This window comes from Polyodon spathula, unplaced genomic scaffold (assembly GCF_017654505.1).
Source record: "Polyodon spathula isolate WHYD16114869_AA unplaced genomic scaffold, ASM1765450v1 scaffolds_61, whole genome shotgun sequence".
NCBI lineage: Eukaryota > Metazoa > Chordata > Actinopteri > Acipenseriformes > Polyodontidae > Polyodon > Polyodon spathula.
In genome coordinates, this window is record NW_024471555.1 from 339918 (window position 1) to 363617 (window position 23700).

The 23700-nt window shown below is 41.5% G+C and overlaps 1 protein-coding gene across 1 annotated transcript in view; it reads left to right on the plus strand.

Moving 5' to 3' along the window:
* The window catches only part of LOC121307916 (myosin heavy chain, fast skeletal muscle-like), a 59402-nt gene that overhangs the window by 20531 nt on the left and 15171 nt on the right, over positions 1-23700 (plus strand). The window contains exon 3 of the mRNA XM_041240238.1: positions 7413-7524. Within this exon, the coding sequence (XP_041096172.1) occupies positions 7413-7524 (112 nt within the window). The remainder of the gene's footprint in view (positions 1-7412; positions 7525-23700) is intronic.

A 23700-nucleotide genomic window follows, 5' to 3' on the forward strand; every position in this document is an offset into this window, starting at 1 on the left:
CCTTCTTTCTCTTGTCATCACAGTGTGTCCAATCACACTCCCTTCTTTCTCTTGTGATCATCACAGTGTGTCCAATCACACTCCCTTCTTTCTCTTGTGATCACAGTGTGTCCAATCACACTCCCTTCTTTCTCTTGTGATCATCAGTGTGTCCAATCACACTCCCTTCTTTCTCTTGTGATCATCAGTGTGTCCAATCACACTCCCTTCTTTCTCTTGTGATCATCACAGTGTGTCCAATCACACTCCCTTCTTTCTCTTGTGATCATCACAGTGTGTCCAATCACACACCCTTCTTTCTCTTGTCATCACAGTGTGTCCAATCACACTCCCTTCTTTCTCTTGTCATCACAATGTGTCCAATCACACACCCTTCTTTCTCTTGTCATCACAGTGTGTCCAATCACACACCCTTCTTTCTCTTGTGATCATCACAGTGTGTCCAATCACACACCCTTCTTTCTCTTGTGATCATCACAGTGTGTCAATCACACTCCCTTCTTTCTCTTGTGATCATCACAGTGTGTCCAATCACACACCCTTCTTTCTCTTGTGATCATCAGTGTGTCCAATCACACACCCTTCTTTCTCTTGTCATCACAATGTGTCCAATCACACACCCTTCTTTCTCTTGTGATCATCACAGTGTGTCCAATCACACACCCTTCTTTCTCTTGTGATCATCAGTGTGTCCAATCACACACCCTTCTTTCTCTTGTGATCACAATCACACTCCCTTCTTTCTCTTGTGTGTCCAATCACACACCCTTCTTTCTCTTCTGATCATCAGTGTGTCCAATCACACTCCCTTCTTTCTCTTGTGATCATCAGTGTGTCCAATCACACTCCCTTCTTTCTCTTGTGATCATCAGGGTGTCCAATCACACACCCTTCTTTCTCTTGTGATCACAGTGTGTCCACACACACCCTTCTTTCTCTTGTCATCACAGTGTGTCCAATCACACCCCTTCTTTCTCTTGTGATCATCACAGTGTGTCCAATCACACTCCCTTCTTTCTCTTGTGATCATCACAGTGTGTCCAATCACACACCCTTCTTTCTCTTGTGATCATCACAGTGTGTCCAATCACACACCCTGTGTCCAATCAATCACACCCCTTCTTTCTCTTGTGATCATCACAGTGTGTCCAATCACACACCCTTCTTTCTCTTGTGATCATCACAGTGTGTCCAATCACACACCCTTCTTTCTCTTGTCATCACAGTGTGTCCAATCACACTCCCTTCTTTCTCTTGTGATCATCACAGTGTGTCCAATCACACACCCTTCTTTCTCTTGTGATCATCACAGTGTGTCCAATCACACACCCTTCTTTCTCTTGTCATCACAGTGTGTCCAATCACACTCCCTTCTTTCTCTTGTGATCATCACAGTGTGTCCAATCACACTCCCTTCTTTCTCTTGTGATCATCACAGTGTGTCCAATCACACACCCTTCTTTCTCTTGTGATCATCACAGTGTGTCCAATCACACTCCCTTCTTTCTCTTGTGATCATCAGTGTGTCCAATCACACTCCCTTCTTTCTCTTGTGATCATCACAGTGTGTCCAATCACACTCCCTTCTTTCTCTTGTGATCATCACAGTGTGTCCAATCACACACCCTTCTTTCTCTTGTGATCATCACAGTGTGTCCAATCACACACCCTTCTTTCTCTTGTGATCATCACAGTGTGTCCAATCACACACCCTTCTTTCTCTTGTGATCATCACAGTGTGTCCAATCACACACCCTTCTTTCTCTTGTGATCATCACAGTGTGTCCAATCACACACCCTTCTTTCTCTTGTGATCATCACAGTGTGTCCAATCACACACCCTTCTTTCTCTTGTGATCATCACAGTGTGTCCAATCACACACCCTTCTTTCTCTTGTCATCACAGTGTGTCCAATCACACACCCTTCTTTCTCTTGTGATCATCAAAGTGTATCCAATCATACACCCTTCTTTCTCTTGTGATCATCACAGTGTGTCCAATCACACACCCTTCTTTCTCTTGTCATCACAGTGTGTCCAATCACACACCCTTCTTTCTCTTGTGATCATCACAGTGTGTCCAATCACACTCCCTTCTTTCTCTTGTGATCATCACAGTGTGTCCAATCACACACCCTTCTTTCTCTTGTGATCATCACAGTGTGTCCAATCACACTCCCTTCTTTCTCTTCTGATCACACAGTGTGTCCAATCACACTCCCTTCTTTCTCTTGTGATCACCACAGTGTGTCCAATCACACACCCTTCTTTCTCTTGTGATCATCACAGTGTGTCCAATCACACACCCTTCTTTCTCTTGTCATCACAGTGTGTCCAATCACACACCCTTCTTTCTCTTGTGATCATCACAGTGTGTCCAATCACACACCCTTCTTTCTCTTGTGATCATCAGTGTGTCCAATCACACACCCTTCTTTCTCTTGTGATCATCACAGTGTGTCCAATCACACACCCTTCTTTCTCTTGTGATCATCACAGTGTGTCCAATCACACACCCTTCTTTCTCTTGTGATCATCACAGTGTGTCCAATCACACTCCCTTCTTTCTCTTGTGATCATCACAGTGTGTCCAATCACACACCCTTCTTTCTCTTGTCATCACAGTGTGTCCAATCACACTCCCTTCTTTCTCTTGTGATCATCACAGTGTGTCCAATCACACACCCTTCTTTCTCTTGTGATCATCACAGTGTGTCCAATCACACACCCTTCTTTCTCTTGTGATCATCACAGTGTGTCCAATCACACACCCTTCTTTCTCTTGTGATCATCACAGTGTGTCCAATCACACACCCTTCTTTCTCTTGTGATCATCACAGTGTGTCCAATCACACTCCCTTCTTTCTCTTGTCATCACAGTGTGTCCAATCACACTCCCTTCTTTCTCTTGTGATCATCACAGTGTGTCCAATCACACACCCTTCTTTCTCTTGTGATCATCAGTGTGTCCAATCACACTCCCTTCTTTCTCTTGTGATCATCAGTGTGTCCAATCACACACCCTTCTTTCTCTTGTCATCATCATAATGTGTCCAATCACACACCCTTCTTTCTCTTGTGATCATCACAGTGTGTCCAATCACACACCCTTCTTTCTCTTGTGATCATCACAGTGTGTCCAATCACACACCCTTCTTTCTCTTGTGATCATCACAGTGTGTCCAATCACACACCCTTCTTTCTCTTGTGATCATCACAGTGTGTCCAATCACACACCCTTCTTTCTCTTGTGATCATCACAGTGTGTCCAATCACACACCCTTCTTTCTCTTGTCATCACAGTGTGTCCAATCACACACCCTTCTTTCTCTTGTCATCACAGTGTGTCCAATCACACTCCCTTCTTTCTCTTGTGATCATCAGTGTGTCCAATCACACACCCTTCTTTCTCTTGTCATCACAGTGTGTCCAATCACACACCCTTCTTTCTCTTGTGATCATCACAGTGTGTCCAATCACACACCCTTCTTTCTCTTGTGATCATCACAGTGTGTCCAATCACACACCCTTCTTTGTCTTGTGATCATCACAGTGTGTCCAATCACACTCCCTTCTTTCTCTTGTGATCATCACAGTGTGTCCAATCACACACCCTTCTTTCTCTTGTGATCATCACAGTGTGTCCAATCACACACCCTTCTTTCTCTTGTGATCATCACAGTGTGTCCAATCACACACCCTTCTTTCTCTTGTGATCATCAGTGTGTCCAATCACACTCCCTTCTTTCTCTTGTCATCACAGTGTGTCCAATCACACTCCCTTCTTTCTCTTGTCATCACAGTGTGTCCAATCACACTCCCTTCTTTCTCTTGTGATCATCACAGTGTGTCCAATCACACTCCCTTCTTTCTCTTGTGATCATCACAGTGTGTCCAATCACACTCCCTTCTTTCTCTTGTGATCATCACAGTGTGTCCAATCACACACCCTTCTTTCTCTTGTCATCACAGTGTGTCCAATCACACTCCCTTCTTTCTCTTGTGATCATCACAGTGTGTCCAATCACACTCCCTTCTTTCTCTTGTGATCATCACAGTGTGTCCAATCACACACCCTTCTTTCTCTTGTGATCATCACAGTGTGTCCAATCACACACCCTTCTTTCTCTTGTGATCATCACAGTGTGTCCAATCACACTCCCTTCTTTCTCTTGTGTCACAGTGTGTCCAATCACACACCCTTCTTTCTCTTGTCATCACAGTGTGTCCAATCACACTCCCTTCTTTCTCTTGTGATCATCACAGTGTGTCCAATCACACTCCCTTCTTTCTCTTGTGATCATCACAGTGTGTCCAATCACACACCCTTCTTTCTCTTGTGATCATCACAGTGTGTCCAATCACACATCCCTTCTTTCTCTTGTGATCATTGTGTCCAATCACACTCTTTCTCTTGTCATCACAGTGTGTCCAATCACACACCCTTCTTTCTCTTGTGATCATCACAGTGTGTCCAATCACACTCCCTTCTTTTTTCTTTCTTGTGATCATCACAGTGTGTCCAATCACACTCCCTTCTTTCTCTTGTGATCATCAGTGTGTCCAATCACACACCCTTCTTTCTCTTGTGATCATCACAGTGTGTCCAATCATCCCTTCTTTCTCTTGTGATCATCACAGTGTGTCCAATCACACACCCTTCTTTCTCTTGTGATCATCAGTGTGTCCAATCACACACCCTTCTTTCTCTTGTGATCATCACAGTGTGTCCAATCACACACCCTTCTTTCTCTTGTGATCATCAATCACACACCCTTCTTTCAGTTCTTTCTCTTGTGTCATCAGTGTCCAATCACACACCCTTCTTTCTCTTGTGATCATCACAGTGTGTCCAATCACACACCCTTCTTTCTCTTGTGATCATCACAGTGTGTCCAATCACACACCCTTCTTTCTCTTGTGTCCATCACACACCCTGTGTCCAATCATCACAGTGTGTCCTTCTTTCTCTTTGTGATCATCAGTGTGTCCAATCACACACCCTTCTTTCTCTTGTCATCACAGTCCAATCACAGTGTGTCCAATCACACACCCTTCTTTCTCTTGTCATCATCATAATGTGTCCAATCACACACCCTTCTTTCTCTTGTCATCACAGTGTGTCCAATCACACACCCTTCTTTCTCTTCTGATCACCAGTGTGTCCAATCACACACCCTTCTTTCTCTTGTGATCATCACAGTGTGTCCAATCACACACCCTTCTTTCTCTTGTGATCATCACAGTGTGTCCAATCACACACCCTTCTTTCTCTTGTGATCATCAGTGTGTCCAATCACACACCCTTCTTTCTCTTGTCATCACAGTGTGTCCAATCACACTCCCTTCTTTCTCTTGTGATCATCAGTGTGTCCAATCACACTCCCTTCTTTCTCTTGTGATCATCACAGTGTGTCCAATCACACACCCTTCTTTCTCTTGTCATCACAGTGTGTCCAATCACACACCCTTCTTTCTCTTGTCATCACAGTGTGTCCAATCACACTCCCTTCTTTCTCTTGTGATCATCACAGTGTGTCCAATCACACTCCCTTCTTTCTCTTGTGATCATCACAGTGTGTCCAATCACACACCCTTCTTTCTCTTGTGATCATCACAGTGTGTCCAATCACACTCCCTTCTTTCTCTTGTCATCACAGTGTGTCCAATCACACGCCCTTCTTTCTCTTGTGATCATCACAGTGTGTCCAATCACACTCCCTTCTTTCTCTTGTGATCATCACAGTGTGTCCAATCACACACCCTTCTTTCTCTTGTGATCATCACAGTGTGTCCAATCACACACCCTTCTTTCTCTTGTGATCATCACAGTGTGTCCAATCACACACCCTTCTTTCTCTTGTCATCACAGTGTGTCCAATCACACTCCCTTCTTTCTCTTGTGATCATCACAGTGTGTCCAATCACACTCCCTTCGTTCTCTTGTGATCATCACAGTGTGTCCAATCACACACCCTTCTTTCTCTTGTCATCACAGTGTGTCCAATCACACACCCTTCTTTCTCTTGTCATCACAGTGTGTTCAATCACACTCCCTTCTTTCTCTTGTCATCACAGTGTGTCCAATCACATGCTCTTCTTTCTCTTTTCATCACAGTGTGTCCAATCACACACCCTTCTTTCTCTTGTGATCATCACAGTGTGTCCAATCACACTCCCTTCATTCTCTTGTGATCATCACCGTGTGTCCAATCACACTCCCTTCTTTCTCTTGTGATCATAAGTGTGTTCAATCACACGCTTTCCTGCAGTAGTGCTTGTTTTCTGTTTGCCCAGTTTGTGCAGCAGCATTGTTGCATTGTGGGAGAATAAACTGGGTATGTTATCATGCTCACAAGAGAACATTTCTCTGCCGGAGCTCCTGAGTGAAAGCTACGACCCGTGAAAAATATCAAAAGAATCAGGATGATGTTGTGTGTCAACACATCACCGCTGAGATTATCCCGAGAGCAGCATCGATATTCACTCAAACTATTATGAAAAGGTCATAAATAGAACTGTCTAAAGTTCTTCTGAAGCAATGCAACAAGAGTAACCATGTGTTTATTGTTCAGTCCATGTTGCATTACTGACTTTGAAATGAAGTTGTGGAGGCAACACTCGAGGTGTGCAGAATACTGATTGATATTGTGCTAAAACACGACCAACACTGTAAACAGTGGTATGTGCTATAGAGTACATACATACTGAAGCTTAAATATGGTGTGCTATGCTCTGACCACTCTATGGTATTTACAGTGATTGGGGTTTTCTTACAGTTACTTAAATATTGTGTTGGTTTATTTATTTATTTTACTCTGCTTTAAAGCCCTTTGATCTGAATTCTGCAGCAGCTCGACTGGCTTTCACCATAGAGCTTTCCATGCAGGCATGATCCGCAAAGTGTTTGTATGACTGTAAGGGCCAGCAGCATGTAGTGAACAGATCAGAGCAGGTATACACAATACACTGGATGACACTGGCCATGAAACCCCAATGGATGCTTTGCTACTCTAACCTGTTACATACAGTGCTAATCTAGCCTGTGCTACATACAGGTGTATGGCAAAAGAGAAGCTGTCAACTAGTACTCAAGAGATGCTACAACACACAAGTAGGAGTATATAAACATGAATTAGACTCAACATTTGAGTAATTGCAGTAAGCTCCATTAAAAACCAAACAAATAAAACATCATGAAGAGGAAGGAGGACAGTAAAAAAGGATTTGTGCAAACGGGGGTCTTTGAAACCAGCCTTACTGTAAGTGTGCTGTGTCTTTGCATAGTAAGGCCTGCAATGCTGAAAGGCTGAGTCTCAGTCTGTGAGTTTGTTAAGAAGTGTAGAATCCCATTATTACTACTGAATATCTCCTCCTCTCCAGCTCACTGGTTATATTTGTGTATCTGTCAGGCTGTACGAAGGGAAGGAGGAAGCACAGTTTGAGCTTTCTATCCAGAAGTTCTTCCAGGCGCTGAACGCAGTGATGGGTTCCACTGTGGAGGGCTCCCACATCCTGGCACAGGTAAGCACGACTCACAGGGTTACTATCACCATGACAGCAGCAGCAGCAGACACACTTTTCCTAAAAACAACATCTTACACAGCGTGCACCGGACACGAAATGATTGATAATGCTTGCGATCAGAGTTGTCAGGGGGTCTTCTTCCTCCGAGATTGCAGCGAGCACCTGTCAAGCGTAGAGACTCAACCAATAACATGGTATTGCAGTAGACGATACAAAGAGCATTGGTTCTCAAACTGGGGTCCAGAGACCCCTTTGGGTCCACAAAGGTTGCCCAGTCGGTCTCCAGTAAATTTAGGAAACTTCTCTTTTGTAAAATATCATCAGATGTCATGTACAGAGAACAATGTTCCTTCACTGTTGTGGTGAGAGGCTGACAGCCTCTACATTGTTTTGTCATGTGAAGTTAGATTTTATTTGCTCTGTTCACGCCATTAAACACCAAGAAAGTATTTCTATTTTTTCTATACCAATGGACACACTCTTCCATTTCTCCAAAGCAAATATGCCACTTTAGGGTTCAGAGGTAGTGGTAATCTGTTGACTGGAGTTCCAGAGTTTGTACAACATAAGCTCTCATTTAGATCAGATGAAGGGAATCACAGCTCGCTCTCTCCCTCACCAGCCCACATATTGAAGCAATCTCCGTATTAGCGCTCTCAGGGCAAGCCTGATCCTACAGGGGTCACATTGAACCAAATTGATATTCGAGCAGAGAAATGCATTGCTGAGGAAAGGAGCAGGGGTTTAGCAGCAATGGAGTGTGGAAAAATGCATCATCCTTTAGTCCGGAATATTATTCACAACACCTCTCACCCAACCTGCATCCCAATTAGATAAAGAAAGCGCCAGCACCCCCTCCCTAGACCAGTCTCCTGTGACCCTCATGACTCTGGCAGTCCCATTGTTTAGACCCAATCACTGTTCTAAGACAATGTCAAGGGTGCATTTCTACAAATAAGAAACGTCTGATAAACTTTGTAATGAGCCAGCATTTGAGCCTATTGAATTGAATGGAAAAGCATGGGCTGGATGCTAACCAATCAGCACACAGTTCAACAACGAACATCTTACCATTCAACTAAACAGGAGCTCCTCCCTCGAGAGGTAAGAAGGTGTCTTATTCTGATGTCAGTATTAGTAACTCATCAGCTACTCGGAGGAGGCCCATTACAATTTACACAGGACGGTACGATAACCGTTAAAAAATATACCGTGGTAACCTTAATACCACGCTATACAGTACGTCATGCAAGCTATCAAATACAGGCTCAAAAGAAGAGACTGATGAAAACCGCTTAAACTACTGTAATTAACAAAAATAAAACCAAAAAAACACACTTCCTTTCATGCAATGATTTAAACATTTGGTATTCAGTATTTTACTATGCCAAATAACGTGGTACGTTTCTTTTTTTATAAAGACAATCAGAATAATAATTAAAAAAAAAAAAATCTAGAGTTGTACACTGTCAATGTTACACTACAACAGTATTAAGATCTATTATTTGCTCAAAATGACGTAGTGCTATAGTTTGCTAAAACATTTTAACATATAAAATTAAATAAATAAACAAATAAATAAATACACGTGTTTAGCTGATGGCAAATATAATTGGGAAATGATCGTTTTTTTTTTTTTGCTTAAAACACAAACATGTACCCGTACAGATTATTATTTAAGAGCAGAAATGAGTCTTTTATTTTTTTCAACCGGATAAATAAAATATGTGCAGCAAAGAATGTAAGTTAAAATACAAGTAAGCTTCCAATGATTACACATGTGGAGTTTGTAAAAAAAAAAAAAATCTTCACTTACCTAAGAAAATTGGAATACTGTCAGAACTTTTTTTAAACAAATCTAAGTAGATGGTAAGTCTACCCTGCTGCAGTCGCGGGTCTGTGCTCGTCTTGTCTGACAGATCGGTCCTGTTGTTACAGCGCAGAGCTCCGCAGTTCTGCACAGCGCTGCACAGAATCTCACAGGTGCGCTGTGACGTCACTCAACACCCACAGGAATGCGTGCAGATTCTGCAGGGCCCAGCCAAAGGGACGAGGCAAAGATCACGAGTGACCTGCTAATCGTAATGCAAATAACCACGAAAACCACTGCTGACACCTTGTGAGCGGAGGCGAACGACACTTTATCATTATACAATGAAGCCGGGGACAGCCTGGTCAACTCTAGAGTAAATAAATAAATCAATTATTAAAAAAATACTAAATCCGTGATAAGTGATGTATAATTTTACAATAAAGTTAACATTTATCTATTACATTAAACTGACTGTGGATAATCCAGACAAATGTAAACATAGCACGTTGAAAATGTGTGCTTCGCTGCAAGGCTTGGAGAAGGAGTTTCTCTAAAAGCTGCGTGTGAGGTCAGAAAGACAGCAGCCAAGAGCAGCCGGCGCAGCATGCTCTGGGTAACAGAGCGCAGCAGTTGAAACGTGTATTCTGTGTCATTGACTGTTTCCTTCAAAACTATTATCAAAATACAGTATTAGTTCACAAAAAGATCTTCTTCAAACACTTTGCTAAGGCTGCAAGTACCATCGCTTGATTTAGAAGAAGTGTGTTTGCAGTTGAAAAAATGCGTTAACTGGTGTAAAACCGAATTGCAATAATTGCGGTTTAGATTAAAAGAAACGGTATTAATACCGTAATGTACTTAAACCGCGGTAAACCCCTAAACCACACAGTAGCTACACTTTGTTACATTGTTTAATACGTGTAGCAAACGCTTTTGTAACATGGTAATAACTGAGTAGCTCTCAATGGGTCCTGCTCTTACATGATAATGGAGGAATGGGTGTGCAATTGCATGGCAAAGGCCTGTGTCATGCATTTACAGTGTAATTACCTCAGCAAATGCAATCACAGGGCTATTTACACTGTAAGAACAGGGCTCATTCCCCGTTACGTAATTACATGAATATTTATGACCTGTAATCTACAGTGCTAACTGAGCATTTCAGAAGAAACAATGTTAATTAACACGTTAAACAGAAAGAAATGTGGGCATGTTTTCTTCCCTTTCCACTAAGAATGTTTCAACATCTTCTGTGTCAATTGCAGGTCCATATTATATAGATATCCATATATATATATATATATATATATATATATATATATATATATATATATATATATATATAAATATATATATATATATAAATATACAATTATAATATATATGTGGATTTACACAGTGGCTCTCAAAAGTATTCACCCCCTTGGACTTTTCAATATTTTATTGTATTACAACATGGAATCAAAATGGATTTAATTAGGAGTTTTTGCCACTGATCAACGCAAAAAAAGTCCATAATGTCAAAGTGAAAAATAAAATCCACATTGTTCTAAATTAATTACAAATGCAAAACAGAAAATAATTGATTGCATAAGTATTCCCCCCCTTGAGTCAGTATTTGGTAGAGGCACTTTGGCAGCAATTACAGCCATGAGTCTATTTGGATAAGTCTCTACCAGCTTTGCACATCTGGACACTGCAATTTTTGCCCATTCTTCTTTGCACAATTGCTCAAGCTCCTTCAAGATGGTTGGGGACTTTGGTGAACAGCAATTTTCAACAGTTTCCAGATATTCTCAATTGGATTGAGGATCGGGCTTTGACTGGGCCACTCCAGGACATTGACCTTTTTGTTTATAAGCCACTCCAGTGTGGCTTTGGCTGTATGTTTGGAGTCATTGTCCTACTGGAAGATGAATCTTCTCCCAAGTCCCTGGTCTCTTGCAGACTTCAGCAGGTTTCCCTCCAGGATTTCTTTATACTTTGCTGCATCCCTTGTGTCCTCTGTCTTCACAAGCTTTCCAGGCCCTGATGCAGAGAAGCATCCCCATAGCATGATGCTGCGACCACCTCTCCCATAAAGGCCAGTTTTGTGAAGCACCTGGGCTATTGTTGCCGTATGCACAGTGTCTCCCAGCTCAGCCGTGGAAGACTGTAACTCTTTTTGAGTTGCCATAGGCCTCTTGGTGGCCTCCCTGTCTAGTGCCCTTCTCGCCCGGATACTCAGTTCTTGAGGATGGCCTGTTCTAGACAGATTCACAGTTGTGTCATATTCTCACATTCTCTCCATTTCTTAATAATGGACTTTACTGTGCTCCGGGGGATATTCAATGCCTTGGAAATGTTCTTATATCCTACCCCTGATTGGTGCTTTTGAAGAACCTTATTCTGGGTTTGCTTTGTCTTCATGATGTAGTTTTTGTTAGGAAATGTACTAACCAACTGTGGGACCTCCCAGAGACAGGTGTATTTAACCTGAAATCATGTGAAACGCCTTAATTGCACACAGGTGGACTCCATTCATCTAATTATGTGACTTCTAAAGACAATTGGTTGCACCAGAGCTTATTTAGGTGTGTCATAGCAAAGGGGGTGAATACTTATGCAATCAATTATTTTCTGTTTTATATTTGTAATTAATTTAGAACAATTTGTAGATTTTATTTTTCACTTTGACATTATGGACTTTTTTTGTGTTGATCAGTGGCAAAAACTCCTAATTAAATCTATTTTGATTCCATGTTGTAACACAATAAAAAGTCTAAGGGGGGGGGGGGTGAATACTTTTGAGAGCCACTGTATATATATATACACTGAACAAAAATATAAACGCAACATGTAAAGTGTTGGTCCCATGTTTCATGAGCTGAAATAAAAGATCCCAGAAATTTTCCATATGCACAAAAAGCTTATTTCTCTAAAATTTTGTGCACACATTTGTTTACATCCCTGTTAGTGAACATTTCTCCTTTGTCAAGATAATCCTGACAGGCATGGCATATCAAGAAGCTGATTAAACAGCATGATAATTACACAAATGCACCTTGTGCTGGGACAATAAAAGGCCACTCTAAAATGTGCAGTTTTGTCACAGTTTTGAGGGAGCGTGCAATTGGCATGCTGACTGCAGGCATGTCCACCAGAGCTGTTGCCAGAGAATTAAACGTTCATTTCTCTACCATAAGCCGCCTCCAACGTTGTTTTAGAGAGTTTGGCAGTACGTCCAACCGGCCTCACAACCACAGACCACGTGTAACCACACCAGCCCAGGACCTCCACATCCGGCTTCTTCACCTGCAGGATCGTCTGAGACCAGCCACTCGGACAGCTGATGAAACTGTGGGTTTGCACAACCGAACTGTCAGAAATCGTTTCAGGGAAGCTCATCTGCGTGCTCGTCCTCCTCACCAGGGTAACCGACTTTAGTGGGCAAATGCTCACCTTCGATGGCCACTGGCACGCTGGAGAAGTGTGCTTTTCATGGATGAATCCCGGTTTCAACTGTACCGGGCAGATGGCAGACGTCGTGTGGGCGAGTTGTTTCCTGATGTCAATGTTGTGAACAGAGTGGCCCATGGTGGCGGTGGGGTTATGGTATGGGCAGGCATAAGCTACTGACAATGAACACAATTGCATTTTGTCGATGGCAATTTGAATGCAAAGAGATACCGTGACGAGATCCTGAGGCCCATTGTCGTGCCATTCATCCACCGCCATCACCCATCTAGTCATTAGAAGCTTACTGTAATTACTTTGATATCGTGTGTGAGCAGTTAAGCTTGAAATTAAATGAAATGAAAGAACATGTGTGTGTTTTAACCCTTTGAGGTCCTGTGTCCGGCCAGGTCTGACATTACAATTTTCTCTTTCCAGTCTGATGTCGTATCTGATAGCCTCATGCACAACAGAGATAACACGGACACAAACAAAGGAGATAGCTGCTTCCGCATCCAGCGCTCAAAGAATATGACAGGCATTTGCAGAGCTTTTTGAGATGTTATAGTAATAAAATAATGACTTGGACCACATTATTGAGGAGTTTGGTGATAAAACGAGTGATCAGGAGAGGATTTATCAGTAAGCACGACTATGAAGAGATACGTAATAAATACAGCGAACAAGGGGTGGGGTGGGGCTGGAGAGGCAGTACTGAGTGTCCTTTTGCCATACACTGCCTTTTAAACCTGTTTTACTCTGAAAAAGAAAATTTGAAACGGTGTGTGTGAAAACAAATTAGACCTGATGCACCTGACAAGCACTCAATAAGTGGACGGCTAAGGGTTAATCAAAGAGCTGCGTGCCTTCACTCAGACAAAAATAACACAACTAGACAAGCAACACAACTCTGAAAGAATGTGCATGTGTGTTTAATCATCAAAGAGCCGTGTGCCTTCACCCAGACAAAAATAACACAACTAGACAAGCAACACAACTCTGAAAGAATGTGCATGTGTGTTTAATCATCAAAGAGCTGTGTGCCTTCACCCAGACAAAAATAACACAACTAGACCAGCAACACAACTCTGAAAGAATGTGCATGTGTGTTTAATCATCAAAGAGCTGTGTGCCTTCACCCAGACAAAAATAACACAACTAGACCAGCAACACAACTCTGAAAGAATGTGCATGTGTGTTTAATCATCAAAGAGCCGTGTGCCTTCACCCAGACAAAAATAACACAACTAGACCAGCAACACAACTCTGAAAGAATGTGCATGTGTGTTTAATCATCAAAGAGCTGTGTGCCTTCACCCAGACAAAAATAACACAACTCTGAAAGAATGTGCATGTGTGTTTAATCATCAAAGAGCTGTGTGCCTTCACCCAGACAAAAATAACACAACTCTGAAAGAATGTGCATGTGTGTTTAATCATCAAAGAGCTGTGTGCCTTCACCCAGACAAAAATAACACAACTAGACCAGCAACACAACTCTGAAAGAATGTGCATGTGTGTTTAATCATCAAAGAGCTGTGTGCCTTCACCCAGACAAAAATAACACAACTAGACCAGCAACACAACTCTGAAAGAATGTGCATGTGTGTTTAATCATCAAAGAGCCGTGTGCCTTCACCCAGAGAAAAATAACACAACTAGACCAGCAACACAACTCTGAAAGAATGTGCATGTGTGTTTAATCATCAAAGAGCTGTGTGCCTTCACCCAGACAAAAATAACACAACTAGACCAGCAACACAACTCTGAAAGAATGTGCATGTGTGTTTAATCATCAAAGAGCTGTGTGCCTTCACCCAGACAAAAATAACACAACTAGACCAGCAACACAACTCTGAAAGAATGTGCATGTGTGTTTAATCATCAAAGAGCTGTGTGCCTTCACCCAGACAAAAATAACACAACTAGACCAGCAACACAACTCTGAAAGAATGTGCATGTGTGTTTAATCATCAAAGACCTGTGTGCCTTCACCCAGACAAAAATAACACAACTAGACAAGCAACACAACTCTGAAAGAATGTGCATGTGTGTTTAATCATCAAAGAGCTGTGTGCCTTCACCCAGACAAAAATAACACAACTAGACCAGCAACACAACTCTGAAAGAATGTGCATGTGTGTTTAATCATCAAAGAGCTGTGTGCCTTCACCCAGACAAAAATAACACAACTAGACCAGCAACACAACTCTGAAAGAATGTGCATGTGTGTTTAATCATCAAAGAGCTGTGTGCCTTCACCCAGACAAAAATAACACAACTAGACCAGCAACACAACTCTGAAAGAATGTGCATGTGTGTTTAATCATCAAAGAGCTGTGTGCCTTCACCCAGACAAAAATAACACAACTAGACTGAAAGAATGTGCATGTGTGTTTAATCATCAAAGAGCTGTGTGCCTTCACCCAGACAAAAATAACACAACTCTGAAAGAATGTGCATGTGTGTTTAATCATCAAAGAGCTGTGTGCCTTCACCCAGACAAAAATAACACAACTAGACCAGCAACACAACTCTGAAAGAATGTGCATGTGTGTTTAATCATCAAAGAGCTGTGTGCCTTCACCCAGACAAAAATAACACAACTAGACCAGCAACACAACTCTGAAAGAATGTGCATGTGTGTTTAATCATCAAAGAGCCGTGTGCCTTCACCCAGAGAAAAATAACACAACTAGACAAGCAACACAACTCTGAAAGAATGTGCATGTGTGTTTAATCATCAAAGAGCTGTGTGCCTTCACCCAGACAAAAATAACACAACTAGACCAGCAACACAACTCTGAAAGAATGTGCATGTGTGTTTAATCATCAAAGAGCTGTGTGCCTTCACCCAGACAAAAATAACACAACTAGACCAGCAACACAACTCTGAAAGAATGTGCATGTGTGTTTAATCATCAAAGAGCTGTGTGCCTTCACCCAGACAAAAATAACACAACTAGACCAGCAACACAACTCTGAAAGAATGTGCATGTGTGTTTAATCATCAAAGACCTGTGTGCCTTCACCCAGACAAAAATAACACAACTCTGAAAGAATGTGCATGTGTGTTTAATCATCAAAGAGCTGTGTGCCTTCACCCAGACAAAAATAACACAACTAGACCAGCAACACAACTCTGAAAGAATGTGCATGTGTGTTTAATCATCAAAGAGCCGTGTGCCTTCACCCAGACAAAAATAACACAACTAGACCAGCAACACAACTCTGAAAGAATGTGCATGTGTGTTTAATCATCAAAGAGCTGTGTGCCTTCACCCAGACAAAAATAACACAACTAGACCAGCAACACAACTCTGAAAGAATGTGCATGTGTGTTTAATCATCAAAGAGCCTGTGTGCCTTCACCCAGACAAAAATAACACAACTAGACAAGCAACACAACTCTGAAAGAATGTGCATGTGTGTTTAATCATCAAAGAGCTGTGTGCCTTCACCCAGACAAAAATAACACAACTCTGAAAGAATGTGCATGTGTGTTTAATCATCAAAGAGCTGTGTGCCTTCACCCAGACAAAAATAACACAACTAGACAAGCAACACAACTCTGAAAGAATGTGCATGTGTGTTTAATCATCAAAGAGCTGTGTGCCTTCACCCAGACAAAAATAACACAACTAGACATGTGTGTTTAGCAACACACAACTCTGAAAGAATGTGCATGTGTGTTTAATCATCAAAGAGCTGTGTGCCTTCACCCAGACAAAAATAACACAACTAGACCAGCAACACAACTCTGAAAGAATGTGCATGTGTGTTTAATCGTCAAAGAGCTGTGTGCCTTCACCCAGACAAAAATAACACAACTAGACCAGCAACACAACTCTGAAAGAATGTGCATGTGTGTTTAATCATCAAAGAGCTGTGTGCCTTCACCCAGACAAAAATAACACAACTAGACAAGCAACACAACTCTGAAAGAATGTGCATGTGTGTTTAATCATCAAAGAGCCGTGTGCCTTCACCCAGACAAAAATAACACAACTAGACAAGCAACACAACTCTGAAAGAATGTGCATGTGTGTTTAATCGTCAAAGAGCCGTGTGCCTTCACCCAGACAAAAATAACACAACTAGACCAGCAACACAACTCCGAGCAGCGTTCCAGGAATTCTTCTGATCTGCAATTCCTTATCCTTAACCAGCACAGCAGAAAAACTATTTCAATATGAAATGAATCTTCAGCACAATAATGAAAAAAATCATTGTCAAATCAATTCGATTTATGTTCTCATTTCATCTCATCTTCAAAAAAAAAAAATAAATAAATAATTGGCCCCTGTCGTTATAGTTTTGAATAATAATCGTATGATAAAATGCCTGTAAATGTGACGCCACATAGCAGATGGCCATGTTAAACGTGTCCATGATAATGTTCTGATGTTCAATATGTTCTGCAAATTAAGTGCCGTATTCTGTGGGCTAAACAGATGCTAATAATGATACATTAACACAGATATAAAAATCATATTAACAGCCTAAGGTTGTTTTTTTCATCTTTTATATTTGGCAAGTTCTGTAAGAGGGACAGGGCGCTGCTGCCTCACAGCTCCAGGGTCCTGGGTTCGATTCTGTCCTCAGGGGTCTGTCTGTGTGGAGTTTGCGTATTCTCCCCGTGTTCACGTTGGTTTTCTCCGGGTACTCTGGTTTCCTCCCACAAGCCATACTGGCTCGGTGGATTGGCCTTTCTAAATTGCCCCTTAGTTGCCCTGTGATGGACTGGCGTCCCGTTCAGGGTGTAGTCCCGTCTTGCGCCCCTGTGTCTGCTGAGTCAGGCTCCAGCTCACCTCACCCCTTTATAGGGTTAAATGGTTATAGGTAATGGAGGGATGGATATAAGCGGGACAGCAGCTATGCATTACAGTCTGTTTGTGTTCTATTAGAACAACATGGAATAGTGGTTTCTGTTCCTCGTCACACTGTGGGATTTACTGCACTTTTGGAATTGACATTTATTTCTTCTTATAAGAAATTTTGAACAAAAATATTCTAAGCAACACTCCCCATGCATGCTTCAAAATTCATTTAAACTTGAAAGCCAGTTCATAACAGTACCTCACCCATAGCTTCACACACAGGAATGGAAATAATTGAATAGCAGTTTCACCCATTCCTGGTTTTATTAGGAGCTTGATTAGTCACAGAGTATAGGTAACAAGCTCAGGTGTGTCCTACTAAACTCATAATGAAACCAGGAATGGATCAAACTGCTATGCAAGGAGTCTTATTTCCATCCCTGAACCATTCCCCAAAAAGAAGTGACCATGACAGAGAGATAGATTTGTGTGTGTGGAGGGAGAAGTGACTGAAGCTCTCCTAACAGCTCCATCGGCTCCACAGCCAGTCTGTTTCAGCCCTGGGCTACTTTGTCAGGAGTTGTAAGGAGTGAGCTAATGGAAGCACAGAGTACCACAAACACACCTGCAGTGTCTGGAATATTAATCACAACTTGAGAGACGAGTGCAGTGGTGAGGTTCAACATGAAGCAAAATGTAACAGTGGTCTGCAGTCCTTTCTTTATTTTCTTTTCATTCCATTCTGCTATTGGCAAGTCTAAGAGAAGGAGAAGGAATCTCATTGTATTGCTGTTTAATTTAAGTTTTTGATTTTTGATTCATTGGAAATACCTTCATGCACAATAACCCTATACAGGTGTATACACTACAGGACAGTGATTAAACCCCATTAAATTATATAATATGATAATTTACCAAGCATAGAAAATCACAAAGACATTTTTATCCCAACATAGCCCCTCTATTCCTGGCTCCCAGTCCTCAGCTCTAACCACTAGACCTCACTGCCTCCTGGCTCCCAGTCCTCCGCTCTAACTACTAGACCACACTGCCTCCTGGCTCCCAGTCCTCAGCTCTAACCACTAGACCTCACTGCCTCCTGGCTCCCAGTCCTCAGCTCTAACCACTAGACCACACTGCCTCCCTCCCAGTCCTCAGCTCTAACCACTAGACCACACTGCATCCTAGTTCCCAGTCCTCAGCTCTAACCACTAGACCACACTGCCTCCTGGCTCCCAGTCCTCAGCTCTAACCACTAGACCACACTGCATCCTAGTTCCCAGTCCTCAGCTCTAACCACTAGACCACACTGCCTCCTGGCTCCCAGTCCTCCGCTCTAACCACTAGACCTCACTGTCTCCTGGCTCCCAGTCCTCAGCTCTAACCACTAGACATCACTGCCTCCTGGCTCCCAGTCCTCAGCTCTAACCACTAGACCTCACTGCCTCCCAGTCCTTCGCTCTAACCACTAGACCACACTGCCTCATGGCTCCCAGTTCTCAGCTCTAACCACCAGACCTCACTGCCTCATGGCTCCCAGTCCTCAGCTCTAACCACTAGACCATACTGCCTCCTGGCTCCCAGTCCTCCGCTCTAACCACTAGACCACACTGCCTCCTGGATCCCAGTCCCTCAGTTCTAACAACACGCCACTCTGTCTCTAATTAGCTCAGCTCTAAAACTCTACCAGCCTGAGATGGTGCAAATAAAGACACAGATTTCATAGTCAACCATTGACGTTCCTAATTACTGAAATTCTCAACAGATACTGTAAAGGATACAGTAATAGTATGCTCAGGCAACTTTACTCAGAATTTGAAAAGGTGTTTTGAATGTTCTGAAATCTCGCTTCTTGACACAAACCAAATGACTGTATAACTAACAGCCTCAGGAGAAATCATTTATTGCTGCAGTGTGTACCATTCATTTAACATGCTGTTCCCATCTGTTGTGTTAAAAATGGCATCCATAAGTTCCTGTCCAGAGGGCAAGCAGCACTAGAGATTGCATGAACCATCGTGCAATGATGTTACTTTCATTAGACGCTGGTTCGGAAGGGTTTTTGTGCACAACACTGATGCACTTGTTATTTTACTATAATATTTCAACAGTATTGTAACAGGGGTGTTCTATTACTGTGTGGGTATCCGCTGGGAGACACAGAGAGACTGTAGTTGAAACGTCGCTCAGCCATCCAAGTTTTGTTTAAATTACAGGCTGTTGCAGGGGTTGGTGGCCGCCACTAGGGTATTATTATTATTATCATTATTATTTATTTATTTAGCAATGCCTTTATCCAAAGCGATTTACAGAAAATTAAACAAAATATAAAAGTATCTAAATTACATGCAATAAAAATGCAAAACAAACACATATATACAAAATATACAAAATAAATATAAACACAGGAAATACAAAATTATATACAAGTAGGAATTTCCTGGCCACGTGCTGCGCATTCCTTTCAATTAGCCAGGGAGGGGAGTCAATGTCCCAGCCCTGCCATATCTACTCAAACACAAAGCCATTCTTATGTGCAAATCAAACACAAACATATTCTTAACAAGGGCGGGCCGCATCCCTGCCACACATTGTCAAATGAATTCATTTGGAAAACAAAAAAAGAGCAGGTTCAGAAGCATTTAAACTAGAAAGCAAGGGGGGAGAAATCAACAAAAAAACAGAAGGGAGACAGCATCAAAACAAGAACAACAACTCAGGTAAGACAACCATTAAATGTATTTATCTAAATGCTAGAAGTATCAGAAACAAAATTCTAGAACTTGAAGCTACTGCACTAACAGGTAACTATGATGTGATAGGTGTTACAGAAATGTGGTTGTCTGAGAGTGATGGGGTCGAATATAATATTTGTGGGTATACACTATATAGGAAAGACAGGCAGGACAGAAGAGGAGGAGGGGTAGCGCTATACATAAGAAACAGTCTTGAAGCCCAGGGGTTAAACCTGGACAAAGAAAATAAAACCGAATCAATATGGGTCAGAATAACGGACAAAAATTCAAAAGGCATAATAATAGGAGCATGCTATAGACCGCCAGATTCAGACGGTGAGCACAATAATCTGTTATACAATGACATTAGAAATGTGTGTAGCAAAGGAGAAGCCATACTAATGGAGGATTTCAACTTCCCCCATATAAAATGGGAAAACCCGGTGGGGAGCACGACGCATGAAATTGAAATGGTGGAAATGACAAATGACTGCTTCCTAACAAAGTTTGTCAAGGCACTGACTAGAGGGGAGGTATGCCTTGATTTAGTCTTTTCAAATAACAAAGACAGAATAACTAAAACAGAGGTCAGAGAACCACTGGAAAACTCAGACCACAACATGGTCTCATTTGAAGTGTTTTTTAAAACCCCAAAAGTAATGACTAAAGCTAAGGTTTACAATTTTAGAAAAGCAAACTATGAAGGTATGAAACAGAGACTAACAGAAGTAGATTGGAGTAAAATAGAGAAAACATCCACAGAAGAAGGATGGTTGTTCTTCAAAAATGTAGTACTAGAGGCGCAAAACAATTACATCCCTAAAGTAGACAAATCTAAATGTAAAACTAAATTGCCAAAATGGTTTAATAGATCAATTAAAAAAAAATATTCAGCGAAAAAAGGCACTTTACAGAGCATTAAAAAAGGACCAAAAAGAAAGTACACAGAAAGAGTACACAGAACTGCAAACGCAAGTCAAAAAGGAAGTTAGAAAGGCCAAGAGAGAAATAGAAATGAACATTGCTAAGGGAGCTAAAACCAATTCCAAAATGTTTTTCCAATATTACAACAGCAAGAGAACATTCAAAGAGGAGGTTAAATGTTTAAGAGATACAAATGGCAAAATCGTAGATGAAGAAAAAAAAAATAGCAAATATATTAAATGATTACTTTTCACAAGTTTTTACAAAGGAAGATACGAACAACATGCCCCACATGTCATCCAGTTCCTATCCAGTTTTAAATAACTTTAGCATAACTGAGGCAGAAGTGTTAAAGGGACTAGGAGCTCTTAAAATAAACAAATCCCCTGGGCCGGATGAGATCCTCCCAGTAGTACTCAAAGAAATGAAAGAAGTAATTTACAAACCGCTAACCAAGATCATGCAGCAGTCTCTTGACACAGGGGTGGTACCGACAGACTGGAAAATTGCAAACGTAATACCGATCCACAAAAAGGGAAACAAAACTGAACCAGGTAACTACAGACCAGTAAGCCTGACTTCTATTATATGCAAACTTATGGAAACTATAATAAGATCCAAAATGGAAAATTACCTATATGGTAACAGGGTTCTGGGAGACAGTCAACATGTTTTTAGGAAAGGGAGATCGTGCCTAACTAACTTGCTTGATTTTTTTGAGGATGCAGCATCGATAATGGATAATTGCAAAGCATATGACATGGTTTATTTAGATTTCCAGAAAGCTTTTGACAAAGTCCCGCACAAAAGATTAATTCTCAAACTGAACGCAGTTGGGATTCAAGGAAACACATGTACATGGATTAGGGAGTGGTTAACATGTAGAAAACAGAAAGTACTGATTAGAGGAAAAACCTCACAATGGAGTGTGGTAACCAGTGGTGTACCACAGGGATCAGTATTAGGTCCTCTGCTATTCCTAATCTACATTAATGATTTAGATTCTGGTATAGTAAGCAAACTTGTTAAATTTGCAGACGACACAAAAGTAGGAGGAGTGACAAACACTGTTGCAGCAGCAAAGGTCATTCAAAATGATCTAGACAAGATTCAGAACTGGGCAGACACATGGCAAATGACATTTAATAGAGAAAAGTGTAAGGTACTGCACGCAGGAAATAAAAATGTACATTATAAATATCATATGGGAGATACTGAAATTGGAGAAGGAATCTATGAAAAAGACCTAGGAGTTTTTATTGACTCAGAAATGTCTTCATCTAGACAATGTGGGGAAACTATAAAAAAGGCTAACAAGATTCTTGGATACAATGTGAAAAGTGTCGGATTTAAATCAAGGGAAGTAATGTTAAAACTGTACAATGCACTTGTAAGACCTCATCTTGAATATTGTGTTCAGTTCTTGTCACCTCGCTATAAAAAAGATATTGCTGCTCTAGAAAGAGTGCAAAGAAGAGTGACCAGAATTATTCCGGGCTTAAAAGGCATGTCATATGCAAACAGGCTAAAAGAATTGAATCTGTTCAGTCTTGAACAAAGAAGACTACGTGGCGACCTAATTCAAGCATTCAAAATTCTAAAAGGTATTGACAGTGTCGACCCAAGGGACTTTTTCAGCCTGAAAAAAGAAACAAGGACCAGGGGTCACAAATGGAGATTAGATAAAGGGGCATTCAGAACAGAAAATAGGAGGCGCTTTTTTACACAGAGAATCGTGAGGGTCTGGAATCAACTCCCCAGTAATGTTGTTGAAGCTGACACCCTGGGATCCTTCAAGAAGCTGCTTGATGAGATTCTGGGATGAATAAGCTACTAACAACCAAACGAGCAAGATGGGCCGAATGGCCTCCTCTCGTTTGTAAACTTTCTTATGTTCTTATGTTTGTCATCTTAAGCTAAATCCATCCTGTTGTGTTTATTAAGTGCATATAGCATATATTACAGCCTGATGTTGATGTGATACAGCCATCTGAAAATGATTTGTATCAGATGGAAATGATGCCCCATTAAAGTTAGCTGTACTGTTTAATTATTAACTACCTATTATAAAATAATAAAGTGTAGGGTGCTGCAAGATACAATCTGATTGTCAGCCACTGCAGGTCAGAGCGATTAGTGAGCTTGCCTGTGGTAAAGTCATGCACGCGCAGCAGCTCTGATATCTGGTGGAGCGGATATTTGCTTGTATCGTGCAGCTCCCTATGTGTAATACATGTCTGTTTAACAGTGTTACATGGTATTATAGACTGCTCAGCCAATCAGAGCACATGTTTAGCCTTGTGTATTCCTCGACACATCACGGAGAAACCATGTTCATGACAGTTACCATGCTGCTTTCAGTTTTCACTGTGCTGTGTTCTACACATCACCTGCTTTACGAACTCAAACCCGAGGCCCATTCCATTCAGCTGCAAAGTCCATTCAA